We start from the raw sequence: 14300 nt of genomic DNA on the forward strand, positions 1-14300 counted from the left end.
TTCATCAATGTTTACAAGTTAGTAAATGACAGTCCTTCCAAAAGCAATTGTTTCAAAACAACGGGGCTACTTCGGATGCTTTACAGACTATTATTTCACTGACTGCTTTACAGACTCTCAGTTTTCCTTGGTTACATTTTTTTAAACTTTCTGAAATTTTCACAGCCGCAAATGGGGGGTTGCTGCACATCCTCTTTTAATCCCCAGTATGAACTGGTTAAGTCACTCTCTATTCTTCAGAAAATCTCTCTTTCAGATTTTTGTGTGCAATTATGTAGCAAATTCAGACATATTATTCAGCTATTTATGCAGCCATTATTTCCAGTTTTTATCGCACAGAATGAAAAATCCAAGTAGTTGTTGATTTTAAATGATAAACTTTTATTCTGAATATACTGTTTTTGCACAAGGATTAACACAACAGTTCTAGGATTATAAACTTTTTATAACATTATTATACAAATTTTTACAAAAAATTATTTTTTCAGGCTTGTCAAGTTCCACAAAAGTGTCAAGAGAACACAATAAAAGGGAGAAAGACCTGCTTGCCTTGTAAAAAGCAACCAAGCCTTTTTTTGCAGAAACGCACACTGAGCATTTCAATAAAAGTATCCCAGAAAGCATGATCCAGATATTCCATAAAACACAAGAAGAGAAGACAGCTTTGTCAGATCACAATCGCATTTTCATGGCATCTGAACAAGACAGTACCCCTTTAGCCTCAGTGAAATTATTTCTTCAAGATGATATTTTTCTTTTAAACCATAAATGGTACAGATGCAAGCAGCTGGGAAGAGGGTGAGGCTAACTTTTCAAAATGCTTGAATTGTTTTCAGACACTTTGTTTTAATCTTTTTACAGTAGTGTACAATGAGTATTAACAATATTAACATTGTGGTATGGAAGAAAAAAAAAAGAAATCTGGCCTTTTTAGAGGCTTGGATATCTGGTGAAGCTAGGGTAAAATTTCAGCTAAGGAAAGAGTTATTAAGATTTCACCTTTAGTTGTCATTCTAAAAATATCAGAACATCGAAGTGCCTTGTAGGCATTAATATACTTCTTAATAACCAGTGTGTTAGCATCTGAATTTTTAGGACCAGTGGGATTGAGGTTGTGTTCTGAAATTAAGCGATACTAAGCACACTTTCTGAGTTTACATGTTAATGAGAAAAAAAAAAAAAAAAAAAGTTCTTAATGTCTCTTCAGTGATACCAAAAAACTCTTAACAGCAAGTAACACTTGGGTTGCAAAGGTCACTTAAAAGGGATACTGCCTATTTGAACCCATTAAGGCCAGTTTTTAAGTTAGTAAAAGGATTATAGGAAAACTTACAAATGGCAGCAACACTGTGTGTTTTTTGTTTATTTTTTTGTTTTGTTTTGTTTTTGTCAAGTTAAGCAATAAAGCCTCAAGCTTTAGAAACATGAAAAAGATCATACTAAAATCTTAAAGGTAGAGGACCTAAAAATCTTGTCAATCAAACCTTCTATGTCATGTTAAAAACCTGTTACAAATATGGACCACGGTCAGTGTTCTGGCAGTAATGCTGGTTGTTTAAATGAAAATTTAAAAAGAAACCTTTCATGTTAAGTCCTCAGATCACGTTTTGTAGAATGCCATGCTGTAAGAACTTTAATGGTGGGTATTTGTTAGACATACATTAGGCTGCATGACTTCTGTGTAAACTAAAACAGTTCCAGCAGTTTATCTCTGTCCCTTAGTGCTATTTAAAGGATCTGAGCAAATATCGACATAGCTTATTATCTGACCTAAAAATACATAAATAAATCTTTTTACAGCATATTGTAACATGAAAATGCCTCAGTTTAAAGCCTAGGATCAATTTTATTTTCTTATAGAGAAGATGACTATTATACATTATGTGAGAGTAATTATGCTCTTCTGCATAAGAATAAGTTGTTATCCATGGAAGTTATTCGTAGCTCACTGGTCTTCACATTTTGAGATAGCTAATGTTCACATTGCATTTGCTTTCTGGTGTTTTGTATTTTGTAGATATATAGGTAGTGCATTTTAACAAATCTTGATTATCACTTGGATATCACTTATATTCAGTAATATCACTTCTATATATATATTTCTTATACAAACAGAAGCCAATATTTCATTTTTACCTGTTCAAAGGTAAAGCCAGATCCTGACTTTAATGGCTGGAAGGCTAGGTGTTTATATTGAGACTTATTTCTTCAAGTCCTACAAAGGGACAGAGGAGAGGAACAGAAAATATTTTCCTCTTTGGATAGCCCAAGAAGTCTAAGGTGTCTGTATTGCATGGGCTTCTCCCTCCTTTTATTAATTTGAGCCCTCTAAGGGAAGTGAGATGAGAGCAAAAGCCCCAGCTGTTTTCTGTGGCAACATGGCTTAGTGCCATCTTTCTTTCTGCCTACGGACTCTAATCAAATGATTATTTGGTAGCTTAGAGTATGGCTCACCAGTGTAAGTAAACTATTCTAACATACACATAACATAACTTTTCCATGAAGGGTTTCTTTTGAGTAGCTTTTGGGTAGCTAAGTGAAAAATATATAGTGCTTAATATACTGACAGTCTTTCAAGAAATTAAAAGACCAAAATGGGAATCTGAAGTAATCTTAAAGTAAAAGCTATAAGTGTACTAAGTATTGGCCTAATCCTACAAAATTTGTTCCTCCGTAAGATTTCAATTTACCATGTTAAGAAAAAATACAGGATGCAATCTCAGCATTAGAAAGTCTCAAACCAATTTTTTATGAAGTGATAGCTGGTGACAGGGTGAAGAGAAGTGCAGTAATATAACTGGAAGGAAGAGCTCCAAGATTATCTTCACCCATAGTATCAAAATTACCTCACCTTCCCTGAGGAGGACCTGAAGTCATCCAACACAGTTAATTGTAATTTTAACCCCATGACTTTGCTAAAGATGTTTTTTTAAATGCTAAATTTGATCACTGAACAGAAGGTCAGCTTTTACTGTTTTCACTCATTGTATTCCCAAACAGAAGAAAATACATAGCTGGAGACAAGGTACATGAGAAAAACAACAAACCAGCTATGGGTACAACTACAGTAGAAGTCTGATCTTTTAAGCCATGCCATGGCTTTGAGTAGCATCTTCAGGTTTCATAGGATATTAATGCATGCCCAATTATTTCTTTAAGCTTTTGACATGATCAAAATTATATCAATCAATTGCCAGCATACACATACCAATGCTTTGCATTTTCTTATTTTTTAAAGAGCTAGTGTATTGTGCCATGGTAATATTTGCATATTGCAGTTGTTAGCAGAATTATACAATATCAGCAGAGTTGCACATTCATTGGTTTAGCTGTCTTGCAATACTGTTTAGTTCTGAAAACTAGAAAAAAGCGCAAATCATATTTTGCATCAACACTATGCTACACTGTAATATTGTAATTTACTGCACCAATCTGTATCACCAATGAGGTCGTATAAAAACAACTTCTAAAATTATTATTCACAATCAAGTATCAATGTGCATACATACAGATTCAAGGCTCCCCATTTGTTTAGATTTTTCCCAATCTCAGCAACCAGGTAATTTTGCTGTTAAATTTGCTATTTTCAATAATAAATAGCCATAGAATCAGTTTTAATACTATGGATGAATTTCATATAAAGCAAACAAAGGGGGAACCTGATATGAACCTTAGTGAACATATACTTTCAAAAATAAATATGTAAAATCTGATTTTTATATACTTAAAATATCTGTACACAGGTTTTCATGTGAGATTCCTATTCTGTAAAAAATCCAACTCAGACTTTTTGTTACGATAGCTAAATTTACCCTATTTTCTCAGCTTTTTCATTGCACAGTATATTCAGAGAGCTCTGTTTCATAATATATTTTAAAATGGTTTGATTGCAACACATTGCAATGTTCAGTTTCTCACACAATAAAAGAACCACTCAGTTACCTTTTCAATGGACTATACTCTACCATCAAAGAAAACTAACTGAAAAACAGTAACATAGCATCATCATCATGCAGAATACCCTTGGAAACCAACGTTCAAATATCACAAATACATTTCTTATTCACAAGCATTTTTCTTTGAGCCTTTGAAGGACTTGACCAGCTTTATATATATCTGCATTGTGAAAAGGAGGTGAATATTACATTGAAATTAAGATTTTTCTGATAGAAAATAACACCAAGTTTAATGAGAATTGTTTTTTAGTTAAACTCTCAAGCACCTTTATGTTTTGAGTTTCCTCCTTTCTCCCTTTTCTTTAAATTAACAAGTTACCAACTTACCAAAACATTTCAAGATACCCGTTCTGATTAACTTTGGAAGAATAAAACACTCATCATAAAGCATTTCAATCACGCTGAGCTTCTGATGAAGACTAGCTAATATCTTCATTTCACTCAAGTAGTTTGGACAAAACTGATGTTCAAAGCAGCCATTGTGGTGCTAGTAATGTATATTGGGGAGCACATTTTCTTTTTTTCTTGTATTTTATATAAATAAATGTTCATGTAAAAGAATATAAATCTTCAAGAAATTCAAAGCTTAAAAGAACATCATGTACATAAGCTATTTTCAGGGGAGCCCTTTTACATTAAGTCATCAAGATTACAACGACAAACAAATGAAAACAAAACAAAAACAAAACAAAACAAAAAAAAACACACCCTTAGATTCCCCAATGAAGCACATATAGAATTCTGTTCAGATGGCATAGATGATGCAGCATTCACACACGTTTAAGGATCTGATACTCCAACATGCAGCCACTGTGGGTGCCTTTATGAGTCTCACAACGCGTGATAACCAGACATGAGCATTGCTGTTCTGCTGCTGTCTGAATAGCTGACCCTTTTTAAAATGAAATTGAGGCTATTGTTTTGGCCGGGTCTTGATTAAGTTATGCAGGTTTTGGTTTAGCAAGGTCATAACTGACAGTGTCTGCTGCCAGATAACAGCCAAAGCAGGACCAACTGAATTCCTACCATAGACCACAGTGATGGACTCAGACCAGAGACACCACCGCAGTCGGCTGAATCTTCCTGTTGACAAGAAAAGGAAAAATAATTTAACATTAATCACACCTAAATTTCCTGATAAGTTATCTACATTTTAAGCTTTGGCATTTTGAATTAACCTTGAGGTATCATTTTTCATCGTAAGTACATTATTTTGTGAAAACAAACAAACAAACAACAACAACAACAACCAAGCACAGTAAAATAATTCTAGGAAATTGGAAATTCTAGGAAGCTTGTCTTATTTTTGATACATGGAATGGATTTACTACATTAACTATAGGGGTGGGAAAAATAAATACTTACAAGGCTTACTGCAGTCATTTATGAACTAGATAGGATTTTTATACAATGAAACAAGAAATGCTATGAAATATACCTGGGGGCCCTGGTAATCCACATCTATGTTACTTAAAATTACATCAGTTTGGAGATCGGAGTATCATTTTATTGCAAGGAAAGATGGAAAAAAAAAAGATATCTTTTCAAGGTATGAAATCAAATAACAGACTGTTCATTCCCATTACATCAACACAATCACACATTAAAAAGAATATCCTCTGCAGATGAAGATATGTTAAAAAAATAAAAAAATAATACAAATCCTGTATTTGATACATATTCTGTTGGCTGTAATATCTTTTATCTAAAGTTCCAGGGAAACGTTTCAGCCACCCCTTGCATGGCTTTGTCTACCAAATCCAAGATTCATGGGTAGTTATAAAGGTTGGAAATATTTCTTCTGCTGCTTGTTTTCACTGTATCCTATACCCATATTATAAAAAGATGCTTTCCCTTTATTCACACCAAGATATTCAGAGTCTCCAAGAACAAGACAACAGTGTAGGTGGGAAGGGACTTTGGTGCCCTCAGGAACTGGGGAAGCTTCTTGAACAGGAGAAAAGTGCAGGAAGGACAGAGTACACCTTAATTCTAACACAGCCCTGCTGCTCATACAGAAATGCCAAAGGTTTCAGAGGAACACTTAAAGCAGAAAGCAGAGAAAAGCCAATGAGCATGGAACAGCTCCTGGTTCAAACTGACATGCCTCTGAGGCAAGCATAACTAATATTTACTGTGCCTCAGAAAAGCCCAGGGGAAAAATAAGCAGTACAAACAGAATAAAAAAGGGAGGCTCATTAAAATGCCTTCAATTTACCAGCACATCCTTAAGCAAATCTTTCAAGTTCTTCTACACCAATTCTAGGAGCAAAAAATTAAGATAGGATAATGAAGACAAGTCATCAGTCAAGCACCTCAAAATAACACATATCACAGAGATGCAGTAGAAGGAGAATAATCAGTAGGATAGATCGTTGTCGGACTACCAGCTTGGTAAGAATGGTGGTGTAGGACATACAGGTAGATGGTGATATGTGAATGATCATAGATTGGGATAAGATAAGCATTTTACAGGGAAAGGAAAGCATGATGGAATCCCTCTGGGTATGACATTTTAGAGTCTAATAATAAGAAATTAATACTAGGAATACATTACTGACCACCTGATCAAAGTGACAGTATCAATCATGGAACAATATATGAGATTAAAGAGGCCTTATATAGACTACATCAATGCCTTATCAAAGAGATGTAGAGATCACATTTTTGGATAAAACAAATTATAGCCTCCTGGAACAGTCTTTGTATCATCAGTGGTGCATAGGGCCCACTTCAAAATTACTAGTAGCAAGCTGCTCTATACCTCTGTAGTACAGGTCTAGTAGCTCTGTAGACCACAATGCAGTTGGGCTTAGCATTACCATGTGAAAGATCAGGCCAAAACAATTCAACACAAAACACTCAGGAAAGGGAACTATGTGAAAACTATAAACAATAGTTATAAAGGAAAGACAGGAAGAAAAAAAAAATAAATAAAAATAAAATAAAAATAAAAAACAGGAAAAAGCCTGGAAGAAGCAGCCCAAAAAGCAAGACCCTCAACAGAAAAAGCTGTCTAGAAATACTGCATTGGATAATGAGGTAAAACAGATGTCACAATTAAAACAAACAACAACATCAAGAAAAGGAACAACATCAACTACAATAAATAAATAAATAGATAAATTCTTAACTTCTGCTTGAATCAGAGATTAAGCAGGCTGTTAAACAGGGAAAAGGTCAGTACCTAAGGAATGAAAATAAAATTTACCCAAATGGGCAAGAACAAGAAAGCACATAAAAATGGCAAATTAGATATAAACCAGAAATTAGGAAAGCTGATAAAGAATTTTGATGACCTCTCCACAACATATACTAAAAATGATGGTAGGAAGTTTTGAATTAAAAAAAAAAAGCACACTGCCAAGTACAGGATTAGTGCAACTGCTTGGTAACAGAGGTGTAAGGAGGTAATTTGGGGATTACAGGGCATACCAAATGATTTCAACGAGTTTTCAATGTGTATCAGTTGTTAGGGGTAAACACTTTCATGAAATTCTCACCACAAGCAATGTATTCTTTAAAGAAGAGAGGCCATAGGAACCAGATCAGTTTGGAATAAACTTACTGGAAATCAGATCAAGTAGACAAATTAAATTCAGTAAATCACAGGAATTATAACATTCACTTGGATGAAGAAATTTAGATGTAAAAAAAAAAAAACACAAAAAAACAAACAAAAAAAAAGACAAAAATAGCACTGATATTCCTGATATTCCTCAGCAAAAATAAATAAATAATTTAATTCTGTCCTAAAGTAAGTAGCTCATGTTAGCTGCTGTTCTTATCAATAGTAGCCATTTCCAGACATGTCTCTGCCATCTGTTAGCTTCATAATTTAGTTCTGTAATACTGTCTTAATCTTTTGCTAGTTGATGGCACTTTGCAAGTTAAAAACTCCTGCTTCCAGTCAACAAACAAGTCTTAAGTGAACTCAACTATGTAAGTGCAATAGATTTGGAGTAGGACACTAAGATCTGAAGATACACTGAACTTTTTAATTTTATTATTTTTTTTTTAATTTAGTTTGTTTTTTTTTTTTAGTTTGGCTCTGCCACTTTTTGCATCTGCATTGTGTCTAATCATGTAGCTTTATTTCCATTCAAACTGCCTAAAAATAACTGCGTTTTTTATTCTTCACAGGAGCTACTATCAGAAACAGTAATATTAGTAAAGGTTTCTTCACATGTATTCAGTGAACATAAACTTGTACTTAAACAGTGTTACCTCTTTGTACATCACATAAATTACTTAGAAGAATCACCTTTGGAGAAATAGTCTAAAGGTAAGCATGAAGCTTAAAATTTTCCAACAGAAGAGAGATATTTAGAGAAAATATAAGAAGTAACTAAAGGCTTTAAAGCAAATCTGTGCATGATAGGAAAGGAAAAATATGATCATAGTGAAAATGGCATCCAGATGAATAAAGAGGGATGACATTTCCATTATACAGTATTCAGATTTCATGTCACTCCTGCATTAGACCAAATATTGTGTAATTTATATTGATGAATTAATCCTACCACTACACGTACTTGGAAAACAACACAAAAAAAAAATCCTCCACTTTACTGCCCATTTCTATTTGCTTTTTGAGATGTTTTATTTAAGTCTCATAATTAAATTTTAAAATTAAACTGTTACACTACGTAGTATTCCTAATGGGTTGAAAAGAAGTATTCTAATACCTCTTGCTCTCACTCTAAGTCTACACAGAATAGCTTTTAAAGGACACATAACTTCACATAATGAAGAATGTCTTGGAAGCCTCACAGAGGAGAGACACTTTCTCATTATGAATGGCAGAGTTAAACTGCAATAGACAAAAGTACACAAGATTTATCCACATATTTCAAGGCAGGTAAGATCTCAGCATTATATTGATCAAAGTAAAATTGAATTTCTGAGTTTTGTAGACCAATTGACAGTGGTAAACCAGCAGTTCTGCTAAGAACAATTTCTAAATATTCTCTCTGGCATGAATTATTATTATTTTGTGTCCCAATACAGGACAAAAATAATAGTGGCTAGGAAATTACAGTGAATCCTGTCTAAAATACTTTTTCATCCCCAGCATTGCACACTGTAATTCTCATTTGCTTGAAATTTAAAAGAAATAGTAATAATTAAAAAAAAAAAAAAAAAAGTGAAGAAAGTCCAATTATATCATATGTACACAAATTCAAAGAATCAGCAGTTTTACTGAATTAAGTGGAATCCCATCATTAATTTGGATGAGAACAAAGCCAGTTTCAGCATAACCTCAGTTCTGAGTGGTCCTCAAGATGTTGTATTTGAGAACACATTCCTCAGTTTTAAGAGAATTTTTCAAGTGTTTCCTGTAAATATTACTTCTAAGCTTTCTTATATCTTTTTATAACAAATCGCATATCAAAATTTTCACTCTTTACCCCTGCCAGTGCAATCAGACACTGAACTACCTTCTAAGTAGTTTCATTGAAATTTTCCAACCCATTAGTCACTACTATGTACATTCAGGAGTGCTAAATATGGAACAAATTAGTTGGGGATGCCCTCTGTTACCTTCTAAATAATACTCTGTATATTATTTCTCTTTGAGCATTTATTTCATTGAAAAGAATTCTCTTTAGCCAGATTCTTTTCATAAAAACTGTATCAGAAATTTCTTGTGTTAATAAATCACATGTCAAATTTCCTTCCATGCTCGAGGTGAAGAAGCATCAAATCCAAATGTCATCTCCTTCATGTCATGTCTTACTATGACAATTCCTGAGAGGGTTATTTTACAACATTATACACTGTGAAAATGATTCAGTACTTGGAAAATGCAAATGAACATCTTAACAAAACCATACTTTCATTGCTAAGTATCAAAACCACATATTCATTGCTTTACATCAATATTTCCTGGAAGGCTGAGCCAGTCCAAAATTTTAAAGACAAACATTAAAATACATATAGATACACACCTAAGTCTATATACATACTTGTTTCTGCTTTAGAGGTACACTATAACTACTTCATACACCAAAACTTTATCTTGAAACTTTTATCAGGACCCATCATGTTATACCATGAATAGGATAAAACAAAGGTACTTGCCAAAGAACTTCTGAGCTGACCTTTGATATCAAATGTTATACCTATTCAAAGTTATAAGTTCAAAGTTATACCTATTATAAGCATATGTTTATTATAAGCTCTCCATCTTGCATGGAAAACACCTCTGCTTGTACTTATGAGTTATTTCAGGTATCACTGGATTTGCGTTTCACAAATTTTCTGTTATCTTCCTTTGTCTGGACTACCACATGACACTGTCAAAGCCATACAGCCACCCACCCACAGACCAAGCATACAGTCAGTCCTATCAATATGGTTACAGTTGTCTGGTGTGCTATTCACTCTCAAAACTCAAATACTCAATTGTAATTGAGAATCCCTGGGAGCTGACAGAAGTAAGGTATTCCCAGAAGGAGTTAAAATCTTGTAGTTTTTATTCTAAGATATGGCAAACAAAACCAGTACGAGCAGAGTATTCAAGGGGTGATAAAGACTATTCTGTTATGGTTGATGAAAAAAAACAAAAAAAGAAGGAAAAAAAAAAAGTTGAACTTGATCAGCTATTTTATGTTGGCTTCAGTGACTTTAATAAAACTATGCGGATTAATGCCCAGTTTGAACCTGTTACCAAAATCACAAGTTTATTAAAAACAGAATGGATGAACAAAATTACTTTTATATTTTTCTGCTGCCAAAAGTCTATCAGCTAAAAGCATGTTTCATGGATCTTTAACTGTAAGTATTTTTGTTTGCCTTCTTGAACAGAAAGATTGTTATGGCCATAAAAAATTCAGCTCAAGGTGAGTCTCTGCCTTATGTACATTAGAGAGTAGCTTTCTAATTAAAATAAGGTTACTTGCAGAGCAAATTGCACAAGTAAGCACATGAGATATTATCTAGATGTGACTGTGAAATATCACTGGCTTGGGGGAAAGGACTTTCACCCTTCCTTACAACCTTCAGCCATCTCTGTGCAAGATTCTAGGTTTGCTAGAAATGAGATTATTTAAATACAAAATACAAAACATCAAAATTACTCAATTACAGCTGTTAAAAATAACTTTAAGCTTTCTTCACTGATGTTCAAGTGATATTAATTGAACCTTCCCCCAGGTATAAAAAGAATATACATTAATACAAGAAGTTTTTTAGTTTGTTACAGTTTTTAACATTTTACCACACTAACTCTGAAAACTGGCCTCTAAGGTTTCATTTCTGCTGTCAGTTGGCTTTACTTTGATAGATATGTTAGTATCTCCATCTAGTGGTTTTCTGGGCAATAATATTGATCAGAAACCCTGTCAGTATACAAGTTCAACATGAATTTTATTCTCGTTAGATCAGCACTTCTCATGCATAGATGTCACTAGCACAGTACTAGAAATTCTTACACCATTAAACACAACACAGTCAAAAATGTCAGGGCTTTTGTTATGAACCCGAGAGTCTGCAGTAGGTCAACATGCAGAAATTCATGTATTCATGTATTTCATTAGAAGGATAATGTTTTGAAGGGAATAATACTGACTTGGTACATATGTAATCTCAAAGAGTTGACCGTATAAACCCCACAGTTTCCTGTGTCTTTGTATTTGCTATGGGAGAGGGTCTTGTGTACTGTAATTCTGATTTATAAGGCTCCAGACAGGTGTTCTTTTCTTTTGTATTTATTTTCCCTTAATATTGTTACTTTACCCAGATTGTTACTTTTGGAACCTGCTTCAATCTGTTCTCTTCTGTACACTTAGTAAAAGAAAAGTCTGCTAATTTTTATAAGCCAAGAACAAAACAAAAAATTAGAGAAAGTAACTGACCATCCACACCACATGAAAACTTGCAGAAAAATGAAGATAGGAGCGGACATCATGGCAGAGGCACGACTCGTTGTGCATATAGGCTGATCCTATTAATAACAGGCAAAGTAGCAAGTAGAGGAAAAGAAAGAAAACACAGAAAAAAAGACATACAAGATGAGATATCATGCAGTTTGCTGGCAGTTAGCAGAGTTAATGTGAAAGCATCCACCCAAGAGCAAGAGATTCATGGCGAATTTTGCAAATAAACTTAATCAAAATAATCCACTGTTACAAAACACATGACTTACACACTGAGTAGCACACCAAGCTAGTGAGCAAGACTTGTACTTTCACACACAATAGTATCAGAAGGATTTGGAATGCTTACAGTGGCCAAAATTTAGCCAGCTTCATAATGTTTTTTCAACTTTGTTTAACCTTTGTCAGTCACTAAGATGATTTTCTGAGCATTCTAAATTAAATACGTTCTCTTTCATAAAGTATGTAGATTGTTTTCAAAATAAATTGTGTATCTGGCACAGTTATTTTTTATTTTAAAACTATAATAATGTATACAACACAGGGAGGACTAAAGCAGCATAGCTTTGCTGATTTCAGAAAAGAAACACAGTTTTCTACTTATTAGGAATCTGACCTAAGGTCAATTTTTCACATTTGCAGAATTTCTAAGAGGAACAACATCCTAGAACAGATGACTTTAACCATTTAACAACACCTTAAATACTATTTGGAAATACTAATAAAAAAATACTAGTTCTAAACCAGGATTATCATCTGTTTGCCAAATCCACAGAAGAGTTGACTTTTACAGCACTGCAGGCAGATCATTTTTATGCTTGCTGATTTTTTATTTTATTTTTTAGTCAGAATCATGTGTGAAAGTACAATGGTTACAGGAAAGGCAGATAAGAAAGCAGCTGTAAATTTTATGTAAATCATGGGATACTTGAAGTAGAGTGACTATGGTCTAGAGTGAACAGTATGTTTAGTGATAGAGAGGTTATCAGGCAAGAAGGTACATTTAAACATAACTTTACCTACTCTTCTAAAACAACTCTACAATTGTTCTTAAAGATATTTCTAAAGTGCTACAAGTTCAATTTTACCTGTTTGGCTTCATCAAAACAGACATCAGGACCTTTCCTGTATCTAGGCTGTTTGACCATTTCACAAGGATTTGGCCCTTCATCTGTTTTGCTTGTTAAGGAACATGATATTTTTTTATTTTTTATTTTTTTTTTTATTTTGTGTGTGTGTGCATCATATATTACCAGGATTAACACCAGGATTAACATTCTGATTTTACTTTTGTGGGACACATTTAATGATAATCCAAGACCTATAAGAACTACCTGCTTTATGATAAGCATACAACCCTAAATCTCATAGACAAAATCATTCAACTGCAGACTTTGATAGTAAATGATAGAAAACTTAGCTGGGTCTTGGATCTTATAAGCAATTCAGTGGAGAAGACTACTATAAAATACAACTGCAGAACAGCAGTGTAGAAACAGGACATGCTATTAATTATCTAACTGTAAATATGAGGTAATGCATTAGTTTACATGAAACTCATAACTTCTGATATTTAAGCATATATGCTATACCTCACATTAGCTACAGGCTAACAAGGAACAAAAATCATTGCAACACACTAGAAAGGCACTGGTACAGAAAACTCTGCAAAACAGTCTTCTGTTGAACCTGTTTGCATTACTATCATGTCTTTTTTTTTTTTCTTTAATCATTTGCACTGTTGGTAGTACACACATTAAAGCTAAGCTTGAGTTTTTTAAAAAACATTGAACGTTCAACTGCTGAAACTTTTGTCTGTCTTAGTAGCTCTAATTTATACTTGAATCAATCCTATTCATGCAGTGTTTTGCTGTGAGTAGAAAAGCCCCATGGAAGGAAAGGCAAGAAGACAGGGAATTTAGTTCTACAGCTCTGCAATCTATTTCTGTCTTCATTCAGATGTTATCAGACTCACCTCCCCTTTCCTCTGTGGGGTCCCAGGTGAAAAGGAAATAGAAACATAGAAAAACTCTAAAAGACCATGTGTACAAGCAAAGCTGTACCAGCCTGAAGGAAGCAGAGCCTAATAATATCCATCTGAATAGCACCTAAAGGTCATTCTGCCTATCTGTGTGATGTTATGCTACACCTGCATTTCACAATGTATCTTAGTTACAGAAAAGAGAGGTTAGCTGCATAGTTGAAATGAAAAATAAAATAGTTCATTTAGTCAATATAAGCCCACCCAGCTGCTCAGACTGCCATTTGAGGTCATTTACTGCTCTCTGGAAGGTTGGAACCCCACAGGGAAATGCAAGTAATGTGACCATTTCCCATCAAACGTGCTTCATTTTCTGTAGCAAGTCCTGTCCATAAATTCAGACAGCAGAAACAGTTAATCAAACTGTCATGGACCAAAGCCAATTAGAATATTAGGATATGTTTACATAGCTCTGTGATGACA

The 14300-nt window shown here is 33.9% G+C and overlaps 1 protein-coding gene across 11 annotated transcripts in view; it reads right to left on the minus strand.

Annotated features, from left to right (window-relative positions):
- Positions 1-357: 357 nt before the first annotated feature.
- The window catches only part of CACNA2D1 (calcium voltage-gated channel auxiliary subunit alpha2delta 1), a 411227-nt gene continuing 397284 nt past the window's right edge, over positions 358-14300 (minus strand). For 4 of the 11 annotated variants that reach the window (XM_068669933.1, XM_068669922.1, XM_068669928.1 and 1 more), the window contains 2 exons: positions 12925-13007; positions 358-5039 (listed from right to left, as the gene is read on the minus strand). In XM_068669933.1, the coding sequence (XP_068526034.1) occupies positions 4923-5039; positions 12925-13007 (200 nt within the window). In that variant the 3' untranslated portion in view covers positions 358-4922. Of the gene's footprint in view, positions 5040-5083; positions 6219-10104; positions 11905-12924; positions 13008-14300 lie in introns of those variants that run through there. The other 7 variants (XM_068669921.1, XM_068669927.1, XM_068669923.1 and 4 more) reach the window with 3 other exon arrangements.

Source organism: Anas acuta, chromosome 1 (assembly GCF_963932015.1).
Source record: "Anas acuta chromosome 1, bAnaAcu1.1, whole genome shotgun sequence".
In the NCBI taxonomy this organism is placed as follows: Eukaryota; Metazoa; Chordata; class Aves; order Anseriformes; family Anatidae; genus Anas; species Anas acuta.